At 52.7% G+C, this 16531-nt stretch overlaps 1 protein-coding gene across 1 annotated transcript in view; it reads left to right on the top strand.

Annotated features, from left to right (window-relative positions):
* The window catches only part of LOC143956051 (uncharacterized), a 31134-nt gene extending 15187 nt beyond the window's left edge, over window positions 1-15947 (top strand). Inside the window, exons 2-4 of the mRNA XM_077466180.1 lie at window positions 13052-13389; window positions 13469-13675; window positions 13765-15947. Of these exons, the coding sequence (XP_077322306.1) occupies window positions 13541-13675; window positions 13765-14004 (375 nt within the window). The 5' untranslated portion in view covers window positions 13052-13389; window positions 13469-13540 and the 3' untranslated portion in view covers window positions 14005-15947. The remainder of the gene's footprint in view (window positions 1-13051; window positions 13390-13468; window positions 13676-13764) is intronic.
* The last annotated feature ends 584 nt before the right edge of the window (window positions 15948-16531 follow it).

Here is a 16531-nt window from a genome sequence, read left to right as displayed (position 1 = left end):
GAGGCTGACTTTCTCCTCTGCTAGACTGGATCTGCTGATGGGGAGGATGGATGACTACATTCTCTCCCAAACTGTGTATCTGCCACTGGGGAGAGGACGACTTATTTTGCTCTGCTGTTGGGGAGGGAGAACGACAACCTCCTCTCTCTTCTCCCCCTTCATCCTAATCTGCTGCTAAGGAGTGATCATCACCTTCTCTCTCAAACTGTGTAGGTGCCGTTGGGGTGATGAGCCAGCCCCAGTACCCTCATCTGGCTGCTGGGAGGACCTTTCTCTGTCACTGTCTCCCAGATGCCCAGTCCTTGCTGGGGAGGAAAGACAGTTTACTTGGCTCTTGCTGACTGTTTGGGAAGAAGGACAACCACCTCCTCTCCTAAACTATGGATCTGCCGCTGGGGAAGGTGAATGGTTTCTTTCCCCTCCCTGCAACTCTGACTTCCACTGGGAAAGAAGAACCACCATCTTCTCACCCTGGGCCTCCAGAACTGCCATAGGTGTGGGGCAGAGGTCTGTAGTACTCTGCTCTACTGCCAGTGCTTCTGCTGGAGGTTCACTGGGTTGTTCCTCCTCTGCAGAAAAGTCTATTAAACCCCCAACCTCTGGAACTGATGTCAGAGGTTCACCATCTCCTGTCCCTAGAACCCAGAAGATGTTACCGATGCTGGGCAGAGGCTAGCAGAGCTCTGCCCTGTTGTCAGCACTTCAGTTGAAAGTTCAGTAAATGTTACATCCTCCAATTAAAAGTCAATTAAATCCAATTTTACTGTGGCTGGGTAGACGAGCCGACTTCTCCATCTCCCATACCCTTATCCGGCCGTTGGACAGGCGCATTTCTCCATTCAAGCTCGTCCTGTGCAGAAACTGAATCGTCAAGGTGAGTCAACACTTGTTGCATCCGCCGTAAGACCTTCCGCTTCCATAGCTGCGGGTGGAGAGGGACAAAGCACACTGTTATGCCGCATACACACGATCAAATTGTCCGGCATACTTTCTACCGAACGGACTTGACCACACACGGACACACAGAAAGTCCGGCGTTTGCTAGCGCGATGACGTACAGCACGTACAACGGGACTAGAAAAAGGAAGTTCAATAGCTTCCTTTTCGTACTTGCTTCTGAGCATGCGTCATTCTTAGTCCGCCGGACTAGCATACTGACGAACGTATTGTCCGCTGAAACCCAAGACGCTGAGAAAGTCCACTGAAGCCCACACACGATTGAATTGTCCGGTGAAATGCGCTTCGGCGGACTAAGTACGCCGGACAATTTGATCGTATGTATGCGGCATTACTCTGCCCCATTTCTGACACTTCAGCTGAGATTTCAGGCCTGTCGGCTGGTACTTCTGGATAGTCCCCGGCAAAGGGATCCCAGCCCTGCTGCTGAGCAGAGTCTGGCAGCCGTATGTAAGCGATCTCCAGCTCCCGTTCCTGAACGGCCAGAAACTCCATATCTTCCAGTGCACTTCCGAGATGTTTAGCATCTCTTCTCTGTAATCCACGATTTCCTCCAACCGACACTCCAGATTGCTCCCTGACAGCTGACAGCTTCCCATACAACAGCCCCAGGCCACCATAACCAAAGTCTTCCATTGGGCTGTCATCCATTATATAAGGACATGCTTGGGATACATGTCACCAAAGGGCTCTGTAGCTCTCATTCAGCCGCATCTCTGTCCAGACCAGCTGTACACTCCTTGTGTGTTCTTTTCACAAAAACAGCACCCGCAATTTTTCACTGGTGTCTTCGCTCATGGGCTAGCGCTTCCTTCCAGAGTTCCCAATGGATAGCTTCATATCATCCAAGAAGACCTGCAAGGACACTGGTCTACTGTGCTGTATCCGCATATCTAACAATCTCCTTTCGAATTCCTCTTCCATGGAAGCGGGTATCTGTACCTCTCCTCTCCTGCTATCCAGACCTTGGATCTCTGTGGAGGTTTGGATGTCCCAGACTGCAGGAAGCATCCCACCTCCTTGCCACCAAGTCCCAGCACCTCGCTTTGGTGCTTCTGTTCGTATGCAGCTTCCTTAAGTCTGGACATAGGAACCACTGCCAGATATTATAGCTGACCATACTAGACTAGCCGACAAATAGCTTGTATGAAAACTTGAACTGTTTATTGAAACTCAGACACATACTTTATACCCCACAGGAGAACAGTCCCCTCCAGATCATATTATCCGAACAATACAAACTGTAACCAGAAACCTAATTAACATGAGCTAATTAGCTAGTCACCTAAACAAGCCTAGATGACTCAATGCCCACCCAAAGATGTGATTATTCACATCCCAATTAACCCAATGAACAATTAACCAAGGGACAGACCGCCAGCACCAGGTGGCTTTCTGAATATATTAACATCTGCCATTAATCTCTTAGTCTGAAAAGGTGGAATTTATTTCTCTTAATATATTTCTTGAGAGATATTGTTGATAAATATTACTGTCCCATTTGAAGTAATCCAAACCACATTCTCCGCGTCCATCAAGTAGTTTTCCATTATTTTCTCGGTCACCCTGTGCACCTAATAGACACAGGGTGACTTACACATAAGCCCTTGTACACACGGTCGGAGAATCTGTCGGAATGAGTCTTATCGGACCGTGTCGTCAGATAATCCGACTGTGTGTGATATGCATCGGACTGATTCCGTCCGAATCTCCGTCCGACCCAATTTTCCAACATGTTGGAAATATTTCCTGACCAACTGGGCCGGACGGACCTAATCCGATCATGTGTAGAGCATTTTCATCGGACCAAGTGCCACGCATGCTCAGATCAAATTCCTACATCAAAGCTATTGGCTACTAGCCTGAATGTAGTCCCATCGTAACGAAATTACGTCATCACGTTCTGAAAGATCAGATTTTTCGCCAACTTGGCCCGCCCGTGTGTATGCAACAGTTTCGGACTAAATCCGACGGGCAAAATCCGAGGGTCAGGCATGGATTTGGTTGCCAAAATCTCCGACCGTGTGTACGTGGGCTAAGAGGGGTCTGGGGAGCCAAACAATTTCCCGACCTTTCTAAGGTAAGCCAGGTTCCACGGCCCCCCCCCCCCCACCCAAAGTGACTCCCGTCACAAGGTATTTCAGGGGGAAAAAAATCATTATGGCCAGTAGATGGAGCTGATGATCATTGGAAATCACTGTGTTAAATTATGGCCAAAGTTTATCGTGGCTGGATGAATGCTTGCCACACTCGGCCAAGAAATTTTCTAGGGTTCGCACCCTTCGTTTCCTATGTCAGGCATGGCTTCATACTAATACCTGAGATCAGACTCATGTACTTTTGAGTACAGCAGACATTAGAGGCCATAACTTAATGAAACCAACAATATTAAACCTAAGATAGGGAAGGTGTACGTTGACACAGGAATGAGAGAGCTAACTGGAGGATAGTTTATTGTTCAAGTGTACATGGTGTACGGCCATCTCTAGAGTTGGAGATCTGCCTTAAGGTTGAGTTATCCTTGAAAGTGGCCTCCCCCTTATCCCGGGGCATTGATGAGCAAACTTGCCCATGTGTAAGGTGAGTGAGCCTGTTCAAGGTGCCCAGCGTAACCCAGAAGAACCCACCCCTAGGCAGGCCTCTCATGCGACCCACACTTAGCGCCCAGTTAGGGTTGCCACCTGTACGGGAATCACCTGGACAGTCCAGGTTCAGAATCATCTGCCCAGTTTTCAGACTGAAACCCAGACAGACCATTTATGCAGGGGGAGCTCCATTAGCATATGTGCCACTGTGGAGGCAGCAGCAGTGTCATTGCTTCTCCATAAATATACTGAGTGAGTGACATGGAGGGGGACAGGCAGAGTGACATGGAGGGGGACAGGCAGAGTGACATGGAGGGGGGCAGGCAGAGTGACATGGAGGGGGACAGGCAGAGTGACATGGAGAGGGCAGGCAGAGTGACATGGAGGGGGACAGGCAGAGTAACATGGAGAGGGCAGGCAGAGTGACATGGAGGGGGACAGGCAGAGTGACATGGAGGGGGGCAGGCAGAGTAACATGGAGAGGGCAGGCAGAGTGACATGGAGGGGGGCAGGCAGAGTGACATGGAGAGGGCAGGCAGAGTGACATGGAGGGGGACAGGCAGAGTAACATGGAGAGGGCAGGCAGAGTGACATGGAGGGGGACAGGCAGAGTGACATGGAGGGGGGCAGGCAGAGTGACATGGAGGGGGGCAGGCAGAGTGACATGGAGGGGGACAGGCAGAGTGACATGGAGAGGGCAGGCAGAGTGACATGGAGGGGGACAGGCAGAGTGACATGGAGGGGACAGGCAGAGTGACATGGAGAGGGCGGGCAGAGTGACATGGAGAGGGCAGGCAGAGTGACATGGAGGGGGACAGGCAGAGTGACATGGAGAGGGCAGGCAGAGTGACATGGAGGGGGGCAGGCAGAGTGAAAGGGAGGGGGGCAGGCAGAGTGACATGGAGGGGGGCAGGCAGAGTGACATGGAGGGGACAGGCAGAGTGACATGGAGGGGGACAGGCAGAGTGACATGGAGGGGGACAGGCAGAGTGACATGGAGAGGGCAGGCAGAGTGACATGGAGGGGGACAGGCAGAGTGACATGGAGGGGGCGGGCAGAGTGACATGGAGGGGGGCAGGCAGAGTGACAGGGAGGGGGACAGGTAGAGTGACATGGAGGGGGACAGGCAGAGTGACATGGAGGGGGACAGGCAGAGTGACATGGAGAGGGCAGGCAGAGTGACATGGAGGGGGACAGGCAGAGTGACATGGAGGGGGGCAGGCAGAGTGACATGGAGGGGGGCAGGCAGAGTGACATGGAGGGGGGCAGGCAGAGTGACAGGGAGGGGGACAGGTAGAGTGACATGGAGGGGGCAGGTAGAGTGACATGGAGGGGGACAGGCAGAGTGACATGGAGAGGGCAGGCAGAGTGACATGGAGGGGGACAGGCAGAGTGAGATGGAGGGGGCGGGCAGAGTGACATGGAGGGGGGCAGGCAGAGTGACATGGAGGGGACGGGCAGAGTGACATGGAGAGGGTGGGCAGAGTGACATGGAGGGTGCAGGCAGAGTGACATGGAGGGGACACACTATTCTGGCTCATATACAGGACACTGTATTGTGATGATCGGGAGTCAGGGCTGGTGCCAGCATAACACAGAGGTGATAGCAAAGAATCCTAAGAATTCCCCCCTCTCACCCCTCCCTCCTCAGCCAAGTAGTGTGGATAGATGGAGCTGATTCTGTGGCTGGTCTCCTGCACGGTCTTTTCCCGGTCAGCTGTCTGTGTGATAAACTACATATTGTATATACTGCTCGGCCGATCATGCAGCTCATATCCCTGATCCAGCGCGCTGTCCTCCAATCCTGCACTGACACCCGGACACTGACAGGGCACTGCTGACCAGACTCTTTCTTCTATAGCGGTCTCCTCCTCTGTAAAGTTGTCCAGGGTTTGAGTGTCATCAGTGTCAGCCGGCCGGACACCTCTTCTGACCTGTTCATTCTCTGACAAAGGCATGTGAGCTGCGGTTCCCGGCAATTACCTTCCCCGGCGGATACTATACAAGTGGGGTCGAGACTGATTAAATTGCCCAAACAGCTGTAGTAGCATAACCACCTGTAGTAATGCTCCTGCCCGGCCCCCAGCTGAACAGATGGAGCTCTGAGCCATAGTGCGGTCTGGATCATGTGTCCGGGTTCCAGGCGGCAGGAGCCCCGGACACGTGATTCAAAATTACTCTAAACCCGTACTGTCCGGGTGAATCCCGGACAGGTGGCAACCCTAGGCCGGCAGTTTTCATTGAGTACTACTGTTGTAAATATTAGTGGATGAGTACAATAGCTTTTGTTTGATTATATACATTTCTCACCCCCCAACCCCCCCCCAGGTGAATCACCCCCCACCCCCCTGTCCATTTTATACATCCAGCTGGCAGACATCACTCCGAGCTGCTTCCTACCCCCCAGCTGAGGGACATCATTCCATGGTCACTTACCTTCCCTTCTCTTCCCAACATCATTTCCTGGTCACCCCATAGACACTGCAAGAAATCCCTCCCCTGTCTGCCCCCATCATCCCCTTTGCACTCCTCTCCGGTACATACTGCCCCCATCATCCCCTCCACGCTCCTCTCCTACACATACCACCCCTATCATCCCCTCCACAATCCTCTCCTATACATGCCATCCCTATCATCCCCTCCACAATCCTCTCCTATACATACCATCCCTATCATCCCCTCCACAATCCTCTCCTATGCATACCATCCCCTCCACACTCCCCCATCATCCCCTCAGCACTCCTCTGCTGTACATACGGCCCCCATCATCCCCTCCACACTCCTCTCCTGTACATACTGCCCCCATCATCCCCTCAGCACTCCTCTGCTGTACATACGGCCCCCATCATCCCCTCCACACTCCTCTCCTGTACATACTGCCCCCATCATCCCCTCAGCACTCCTCTGCTGTACATACGGCCCCCATCATCCCCTCCACAATCCTCTCCTGTACATACTGCCCCCATCATCCCCTCAGCACTCCTCTCCTGTACATACCACCCCCATCATCCCCTCCGCACTCCTCTCCTGTACATACTGCCCCCATCATACCCTCTGCACTCCCCTGCTGTACATACTACCTCCATCATACCCCCCACACACCTCTCCTATACATGCCATCCCTATCATCCCCTCCACAATACTCTCCTATACATACCATCCCTATCATCCCCTCCACAATCCTCTCCTATGCATACCATCCCCTCCACACTCCCCCATCATCCCCTCAGCACTCCTCTGCTGTACATACGGCCCCCATCATCCCCTCCACACTCCTCTCCTGTACATACTGCCCCCATCATCCCCTCAGCACTCCTCTGCTGTACATACGGCCCCCATCATCCCCTCCACACTCCTCTCCTGTACATACTGCCCCCATCATCCCCTCAGCACTCCTCTGCTGTACATACGGCCCCCATCATCCCCTCCACAATCCTCTCCTGTACATACTGCCCCCATCATCCCCTCAGCACTCCTCTCCTGTACATACCACCCCCATCATCCCCTCCGCACTCCTCTCCTGTACATACTGCCCCCATCATACCCTCTGCTGTACATACTACCTCCATCATACCCCCCCACACACCTCTCCTGTACATACTTCCCTCATCATCCCCTCTGCACTCCTCTCCGGTACATACTGCCCCCATCATACCCTCCACACTCCTGTCCTGTACATACTGCCCCCATCATACCCTCCGCACTCCCCTGCTGTACATACTACCTCCATCATACCCCCCACACACCTCTCCTGTACACACTTCCCCCATCATCCCCTCCGCACTCCTCTCCTGTACATACTGCCTCCATCATACCCCCCACACTCCTCTCCTGTACATACTGCCCCCACCCGCACTCCTCTCCTGTACATACCCACCACACTCCATATGACACTCTGCATGTCGCAGAACTTGGTGCTTCTAAGCTTCAGCCTACCACATTAATGTTGGCTCCCATGAGGCAGCAATCTATAAACCCGGGGGACCCATGATCTTCAATTGCCCGGAGGCCCCATAAGTTATCAGTCCGCCCCTGGCCCAGACTGTCGCTACTCAGCAAGGTTGTTCACTGCAACTGTAAGCCAAGAGTGTTGTCTCTGATGTAAAGGGGGACTCTATCACAAAATATATGTTGTGTATACTACATAAAAAGTGCCTTGCATTGTACACAGGTAATGAATTGAATGTACTAATGAAAAAAAAATTGCTGTGTGCTGCTAATGTGTTTGGGTTTGGCTTGAAGAAAAGGTGACAACCCTATGCCCAGAGAGGAGAGGAGCATGGAGAGCGTGTCACCCGCATGCCCTACATACACAGCACAAGGCCGGGTTCACACTGAGGGGTTGGTGTACTGAAGGCTGATAGACCGTGCACTTTGTACGTTCAGTTGCTCCAGAGCTTAGTAAATGAGGGAAAGCTTTGCTGATTTCCATCATCCAATCGTGTGTAAGCAAAAATGCATTTTTTTTTTCTTGAAGATGATTGGGTACGTTTAGCAAAATCAAGCTCAAACCTCATTTACTGACCTGCTCTTTTTGACGTTAGTAAATCAGCCCTTATGAGGCGTTTCTCCAGGCTGCAGTTCCTCTGATCTCCACAAGGTGGTGATCTCACTTCTACCATAGAGACAGGAAGTCTCTATGGAAGACAGGAAGTGATGTCAGGTATAAATAGGAAGTTCTCGGTAAGAGGTGAGTCGGGAGGAAACGTCGCTGGAAGAGGCAGCAGAGGAGGTAATAAGATCTTATTTTCTATTTACACCCAGTAACCCCCCCCCCCCCCCCCCCCCCCCCCCCCCCCCGTCATGTCCGTCCTCTTCCTCCATAGTCACTGTGACGTCTTTTATCTCCAGCAGATGATGATACATATATACACCATGCTGGTAATGACTCCCCCTCCATGGCTTTTCCATCAAAATCAATAATGCAACCATCAAACCCTCCCCTCGCTCCCGAGTACTCGGTGTATTCCTAGACTCTGACCTCTCCTTTCAGCCCCAAATCCAATCGTTGTCAAAAGTTTGTAGACTTCACCTCCGTAACATCTCGAAAATGAATGAAACCATCAAGTTCCTCGTTCACCCCCTTCTTATCTCTCGCCTTGACTATTGTAACTCCTTCCTCATTTGCCGACCTCTCCATAGGCTCCTCCCCTCTTCAGTCTATCATGAATGCTGCTGTCCTCCACCCCTCTCTACCAATCCCTCCACTGACCTCCATTCAGTGTCCTCCACCCCTCTCTGCCAATCCCTCCACTGACCTCCATTCAGTGTCCTCCACCCCTCTCTACCAATCCCTCCACTGACCTCCATTCAGTGTCCTCCACCCCTCTCTACCAATCCCTCCACTGACCTCCATTCAGTGTCCTCCACCCCTCTCTACCAATCCCTCCACTGACCTCCATTCAGTGTCCTCCACCCCTCTCTACAAATCCCTCCACTGACCTCCATTCAGTGTCCTCCACCCCTCTCTGCCAATCCCTCCACTGACCTCCATTCAGTGTCCTCCACCCCTCTCTGCCAATCCCTCCACTGACCTCCATTCAGTGTCCTCCACCCCTCTCTACCAATCCCTCCACTGACCTCCATTCACTGTCCTCCACCCCTCTCTACCAATCCCTCCACTGGTCTCCATTCAGTGTCCTCCACCCCTCTCTACCAATCCCTCCACTGACCTCCATTCAGTGTCCTCCACCCCTCTCTACCAATCCCTCCACTGACCTCCATTCAGTGTCCTCCACCCCTCTCTACCAATCCCTCCACTGACCTCCATTCAGTGTCCTCCACCCCTCTCTACTAATCCCTCCACTGGTCTCCATTCAGTGTCCTCCACCCCTCTCTCCTAATCCCTCCACTGACCTCCATTCAGTGTCCTCCACCCCTCTCTACCAATCCCTCCACTGACCTCCATTCAGTGTCCTCCACCCCTCTCTGCCAATCCCTCCACTGACCTCCATTCAGTGTCCTCCACCCCTCTCTACCAATCCCTCCACTGACCTCCATTCACTGTCCTCCACCCCTCTCTACCAATCCCTCCACTGGTCTCCATTCAGTGTCCTCCACCCCTCTCTACCAATCCCTCCACTGACCTCCATTCAGTGTCCTCCACCCCTCTCTGCCAATCCCTCCACTGACCTCCATTCAGTGTCCTCCACCCCTCTCTACCAATCCCTCCACTGACCTCCATTCACTGTCCTCCACCCCTCTCTACCAATCCCTCCACTGGTCTCCATTCAGTGTCCTCCACCCCTCTCTACCAATCCCTCCACTGACCTCCATTCAGTGTCCTCCACCCCTCTCTACCAATCCCTCCACTGACCTCCATTCAGTGTCCTCCACCCCTCTCTACCAATCCCTCCACTGACCTCCATTCAGTGTCCTCCACCCCTCTCTACCAATCCCTCCACTGACCTCCATTCAGTGTCCTCCACCCCTCTCTGCCAATCCCTCCACTGGTCTCCATTCAGTGTCCTCCTCCCCTCTCTACCAATCCCTCCACTGACCTCCATTCAGTGTCCTCCACCCCTCTCTACCAATCCCTCCACTGACCTCCATTCAGTGTCCTCCACCCCTCCCTACCAATCCCTCCACTGGCCTCCATTCAGTGTCCTCCACACCTCTCTACCAATCCCCCCACTGGCCTCCATTCAGTGTCCTCCACCCCTCTACCAATCCCTCCACTGACCTCCATTCAGTGTCCTCCACCCCTCTCTACCAATCCCCCCACTGGACTCCATTCAGTGTCCTCCACCCCTCTCTACCAATCCCTCCACTGACCTCCATTCAGTGTCCTCCATCCCTCTCTACCAATCCCTCCACTGACCTCCATTCAGTGTCCTCCACCCCTCTCTACCAATCCCTCCACTGATCTCCATTCAGTGTCCTCCACCCCTCTCTACCAATCCCTCCACTGATCTCCATTCAGTGTCCTCCACCCCTCTCTACCAATCCCTCCACTGGCCTCCATTCAGTGTCCTCCACCCCTCTACCAATCCCTCCACTGGCCTCCATTCAGTGTCCTCCACCCCTCTACCAATCCCTCCACTGACCTCCATTCAGTGTCCTCCACCCCTCTCTACCAATCCCCCCACTGGACTCCATTCAGTGTCCTCCACCCCTCTCTACCAATCCCTCCACTGACCTCCATTCAGTGTCCTCCATCCCTCTCTACCAATCCCTCCACTGACCTCCATTCAGTGTCATCCACCCCTCTCTACCAATCCCTCCACTGATCTCCATTCAGTGTCCTCCACCCCTCTCTACCAATCCCTCCACTGATCTCCATTCAGTGTCCTCCATCCCTCTCTACCAATCCCTCCACTGACCTCCATTCAGTGTCATCCACCCCTCTCTACCAATCCCTCCACTGATCTCCATTCAGTGTCCTCCACCCCTCTCTACCAATCCCTCCACTGGCCTCCATTCAGTGTCCTCCACCCCTCTCTACCAATCCCTCCACTGACCTCCATTCAGTGTCCTCCACCCCTCTCTACCAATCCCTCCACTGGTCTCCATTCAGTGTCCTCCACCCCTCTCTACCAATCCCTCCACTGACCTCCATTCAGTGTCCTCCACCCCTCTCTACCAATCCCTCCACTGACCTCCATTCAGTGTCCTCCACCCCTCTCTACCAATCCCTCCACTGGTCTCCATTCAGTGTCCTCCACTCCTCTCTACCAATCCCTCCACTGACCTCCATTCAGTGTCCTCCCCCCCTCTCTACCAATCCCTCCACTGACCTCCATTCAGTGTCCTCCACCCCTCTCTACCAATCCCTCCACTGACCTCCATTCATTGTCCTCCACCCCTCTCTGCCAATCCCTCCACTGACCTCCATTCATTGTCCTCCACCCCTCTCTACCAATCCCTCCACTGACCTCCATTCAGTGTCCTCCACTCCTCTCTACCAATCCCTCCACTGACCTCCATTCAGTGTCCTCCCCCCCTCTCTACCAATCCCTCCACTGACCTCCATTCAGTGTCCTCCACTCCTCTCTACCAATCCCTCCACTGACCTCCATTCAGTGTCCTCCACCCCTCTCTACCAATCCCTCCACTGACCTCCATTCAGTGTCCTCCACCCCTCCCTACCAATCCCTCCACTGGCCTCCATTCAGTGTCCTCCACACCTCTCTACCAATCCCCCCACTGGCCTCCATTCAGTGTCCTCCACCCCTCTACCAATCCCTCCACTGACCTCCATTCAGTGTCCTCCACCCCTCTCTACCAATCCCCCCACTGGACTCCATTCAGTGTCCTCCACCCCTCTCTACCAATCCCTCCACTGGTCTCCATTCAGTGTCCTCCACCCCTCTCTACCAATCCCTCCACTGACCTCCATTCAGTGTCCTCCACCCCTCTCTACCAATCCCTCCACTGATCTCCATTCAGTGTCCTCCACCCCTCTCTACCAATCCCTCCACTGGCCTCCATTCAGTGTCCTCCACCCCTCTCTACCAATCCCTCCACTGACCTCCATTCAGTGTCCTCCACCCCTCTCTACCAATCCCTCCACTGGTCTCCATTCAGTGTCCTCCACCCCTCTCTACCAATCCCTCCACTGATCTCCATTCAGTGTCCTCCACCCCTCTCTACCAATCCCTCCACTGGCCTCCATTCAGTGTCCTCCACCCCTCTCTACCAATCCCTCCACTGACCTCCATTCAGTGTCCTCCACCCCTCTCTACCAATCCCTCCACTGGTCTCCATTCAGTGTCCTCCACCCCTCTCTACCAATCCCTCCACTGACCTCCATTCAGTGTCCTCCACCCCTCTCTACCAATCCCTCCACTGACCTCCATTCAGTGTCCTCCACCCCTCTCTACCAATCCCTCCACTGGTCTCCATTCAGTGTCCTCCACTCCTCTCTACCAATCCCTCCACTGACCTCCATTCAGTGTCCTCTACCCCTCTCTACCAATCCCTCCACTGACCTCCATTCAGTGTCCTCCACCCCTCTCTACCAATCCCTCCACTGACCTCCATTCAGTGTCCTCCACCCCTCTCTACCAATCCCTCTACTGACCTCCATTCAGTGTCCTCCACCCCTCTCTACCAATCCCTCCACTGACCTCCATTCAGTGTCCTCCACCCCTCTCTACCAATCCCTCCACTGGTCTCCATTCAGTGTCCTCCACCCCTCTCTACCAATCCCTCCACTGACCTCCATTCAGTGTCCTCCACCCCTCTCTACCAATCCCTCCACTGACCTCCACTCAGTGTCCTCCACCCCTCTCTACCAATCCCTCCACTGGTCTCCATTCAGTGTCCTCCTCCCCTCTCTACCAATCCCTCCACTGACCTCCATTCAGTGTCCTCCACCCCTCTCTACCAATCCCTCCACTGACCTCCATTCAGTGTCCTCCACCCCTCCCTACCAATCCCTCCACTGGCCTCCATTCAGTGTCCTCCACCCCTCTCTACCAATCCCTCCACTGACCTCCATTCAGTGTCTGTGAAGGTCCAACACAAGGGATGTGTCTGGATGGTGACTGTATCATTGTGTGTGTCAGGTTCCTATAAGGTGTCAGGATGTCACTGTCTATTTCTCCATGGAGGAGTGGGAGTATTTAGAAGGACACAAGGATCTCTACAAGGACGTCATGATGGACAATCAGCCGCCCCTCACATCACCGGGTAAGAGGAGACTTTATTGTAAAGGAGAGAGCAGTACGGAGGCTCCACCTAGATCCTCCATCATCTGATAAACACATAGAAACAATGTATTCAGTCAGTGTGTGTGTTTCCTACAGATGGATCCAGTAATGGGAACCCACCAGAGAGATGTCCCCGTCCTCTGTATTCCCGGGATTCCACACAGGAAGAAGACACCATCCCCCACCATCATCAGGTAGATGAGGAACAGTTATCGGTAGTTCTGATTTATACACAGCATGATTGTTACAATGAATGTTTTATTATATATTCAGAGTGGAAACCTCGGGGATTATAATATTGTTGTTAAAGAAGAGTATAAAGAGGAGGATGAGGAGTATGGGGTGATGGAGAAGTTTCCAGAAGGACACAAGGATATGATGGAGCCACCAAATACCAGGAACCCACCAGAGAGATGTCCCCGTCCTCTGTATTCCCGGGATTCCACACAGGAAGATCTCACCATCCCCCACCATCATCAGGTAGATGAGGAACAATCACTGATAGTATCATTAGGATCTGTACATTATCTGCATTGTTACCATTGATGTCATTTTTATTATATATTCAGAGTGGAAACCTGAGAGATCCTAAAGTTGAGGTTAAAGAAGAGATAAAAGAGGAGGATGATGAGGATGGGGTGATGGAGGAAGAGCACAAAGATCTGTACCAGGAGACCATGGAGGAGTCATCCAGATACAGGAACCCACCAGAGAGATGTCCCCGTCCTCTGTATTCCCGGGATTCCACACAGGAAGATCACACCATCCCCCACTGTTACAAGGTTGATGGGACAGAGCATCTAGATTAGAACATGGACTCATGTAGACAATGTGGTGGATATTTGTTATGTGATGTCACAATATTGAAGCTTATCTTTTACGGGGGATATTTCTCTCCTTCTCTTGGTTTAGGATGAAGATCTGATAGATATAAAAGTTGAGGTGAAATCAGAAGAAGAGAGGTATGTGAGGGATGATCAGCAGTCTATGGAGGAGGATGGAATAACGGGGACATTTATAGAGGAGGACACTCCTACAGAGATCAGCACAGGTGGGTCATTAACACTAAATCCATTCCTCCACCCATACTGCTCACTGATTGGTCCAGAGTAGGGCGGGGGCTGGGTGATATCAGCCTGTAATCCCCTGGTCACTTTCCTGAGCTGTGTTCCCCGTCCTGTATTCCTGGATTTCTCTCCGATAATCTTCCTTCTCTGTGCTGCCGACACAATTTATGGATCTAGACTGGATTTATGGAGATTCTGGGGATCAGCCGGCAGAAAAATGTTGATTTTTCACCATAGGGTTTGATGACCTAAGTACCTGGGGTATGTACCTTGAGTCTTCTGCCCCATGCCCGGGTCTAGTAAGATCTCTGGCAGAAGAATTCTTCCGGGGTTACTTGCTCTGTTATTTGCTGGCTGTGCCGGATGGAGGGATACCACGCCAGCAAAAGACCGATGAGGAGCTTTTGGTCGCAAAATGTGACCGTGTCTAGGCTCCATCGGACTTTTGCTGGCCGATTTCCAGCCACCAAAAGATTGAGAGCAGGTTCTCAATTTTTCGGTCGGAAAAAGTTCAGATCGGAAATTCCGATCATCTGTAGCAATTCCGACACGCAGAATTCCTACGCGCGCTCGGAAACATTGAACTTAATTTTCTCGGCTCGTCGTAGCGTTGGACGTCACCGCGTTCTTGACAGTTGAAATTTCCGAGAACTCTTGTGTGACCCGTGTGTATGCAAGCCAAGCACGAGCGGAATTCCGTTGGAAAAAACCATCCAAGACTTTTCTGACGGAAAATCCGCTCGTGTCTACGCAGCATTAATCGAATTGCAGAGGCTCTCAACTTTAATCCAATCAATCTGTGGAACGTGTGCCCGCAGCCACGGGGATTCCCAAATCACAAGGAACATTGGTGAACAAAGAACATGGAAGCAGAGAAACTCTTGATCGCCATAGTCGGTCAAGGGAAGTATGGGTAGAGTCTCTTGTGTCACTGGCCCAGAACTATGGATGGTGCCATCAGCCAGGTGGACGTCAAAAACTCTTTGCTTTTTGGTTTGGTGGGGCATCCAAAGTTTTTTTTTTTTTTTTGCCAGAGAAATGTCCATGAAGCAACTGCATGGCCCGGAATCGACTATTACTGGAAGTCGGACCTCCACCTGTAACGAGACATGGAGAATGAGGGGAGTCAGGGAAGGTCCAGAGACTTGGAAGTACATAGGGCCGGCAGGGGGAGACTTACTAGGTCTCACGGGGGACAGTTGCAAAGAAAATGTCTGGCTTCTTCCACGGTAGACACAAATGTTGGCCTGTTGGCGGCAAAGTCTTTCATCTGGGGTTGGAGCGGACCAAGCCAAGCCGCATAGGCTGGCCTTCAGGTGCAGCTGCATTGAAGGATGTAGGCACAGGTGCTGGAGAAGGTGGGACCTTAGGTAGCATCCATGATGGTCGGAAGGGTGGTGAACGTTCAGTCACGACGATTGATTGGTCCGGTTGAATTGCCAGGTGAATGAGCCCCTCTAGTGTGTCGGGGGGTCTCAACTCGAGCAAGCTCATCTTGGAGAGATTCAGATAGTCCAAGCCGGTATTGGTATCTGAGGGCGGCTTCGTTCCACCCCGTGTCTGCGGACCGTTTACGAAAGTCCACTGTATAGTCCTCTGCAGGGGAGCTTAATTACGGGGGTGGAGAACCCCTGTGTGTGGGGGGAGTATAAGAGCATCACCGCTAGTCACTGAATGGAAGTCAGTGGAGGGATTGGTAGAGAGGGGTGGAGGACACTGAATGGAGGTCAGTGGAGGGATTGGTAGAGAGGGGTGGAGGACACTGAATGGAGGTCAGTGGAGGGATTGGTAGAGAGGGGTGGAGGACACTGAATGGAGGTCAGTGGATGGATTGGCAGAGAGGGGTGGAGGACACTGAATGGAGACCAGTGGAGGGATTGGTAGAGAGGGGTGGAGGACACTGAATGGAGACCAGTGGAGGGATTGGTAGAGAGGGGTGGAGGACACTGAATGGAGGTCAGTGGAGGGATTGGCAGAGAGGGGTGGAGGATAGTGAATGGAGGTCAGTGGAGGGATTGGTAGAGAGGGGTGGAGGACACTGAATGGAGGCCAGTGGAGGGATTGGTAGAGAGGGGTGGAGGACACTGAATGGAGGTCAGTGGAGGGATTGGTAGAGAGGGGTGGAGGACACTGAATGGAGGCCAGTGGAGGGATTGATAGAGAGGGGTGGAGGACACTGAATGGAGGTCAGTGGAGGGATTGGTAGAGAGGGGTGGAGGACAGTGAATGGAGACCAGTGGAGGGATTGGTAGAGAGGGGTGGAGGACAC

The sequence above is a fragment of the Lithobates pipiens genome, unplaced genomic scaffold (assembly GCF_037356315.1).
Source record: "Lithobates pipiens isolate NorthernLeopardFrog02 unplaced genomic scaffold, aLitPip1_a1.2 Scaffold_35, whole genome shotgun sequence".
Taxonomy (NCBI): domain Eukaryota; kingdom Metazoa; phylum Chordata; class Amphibia; order Anura; family Ranidae; genus Lithobates; species Lithobates pipiens.
Note: the sequence above shows the minus strand (reverse complement) of the source record. Positions and strands in the feature narration are given on the sequence as shown.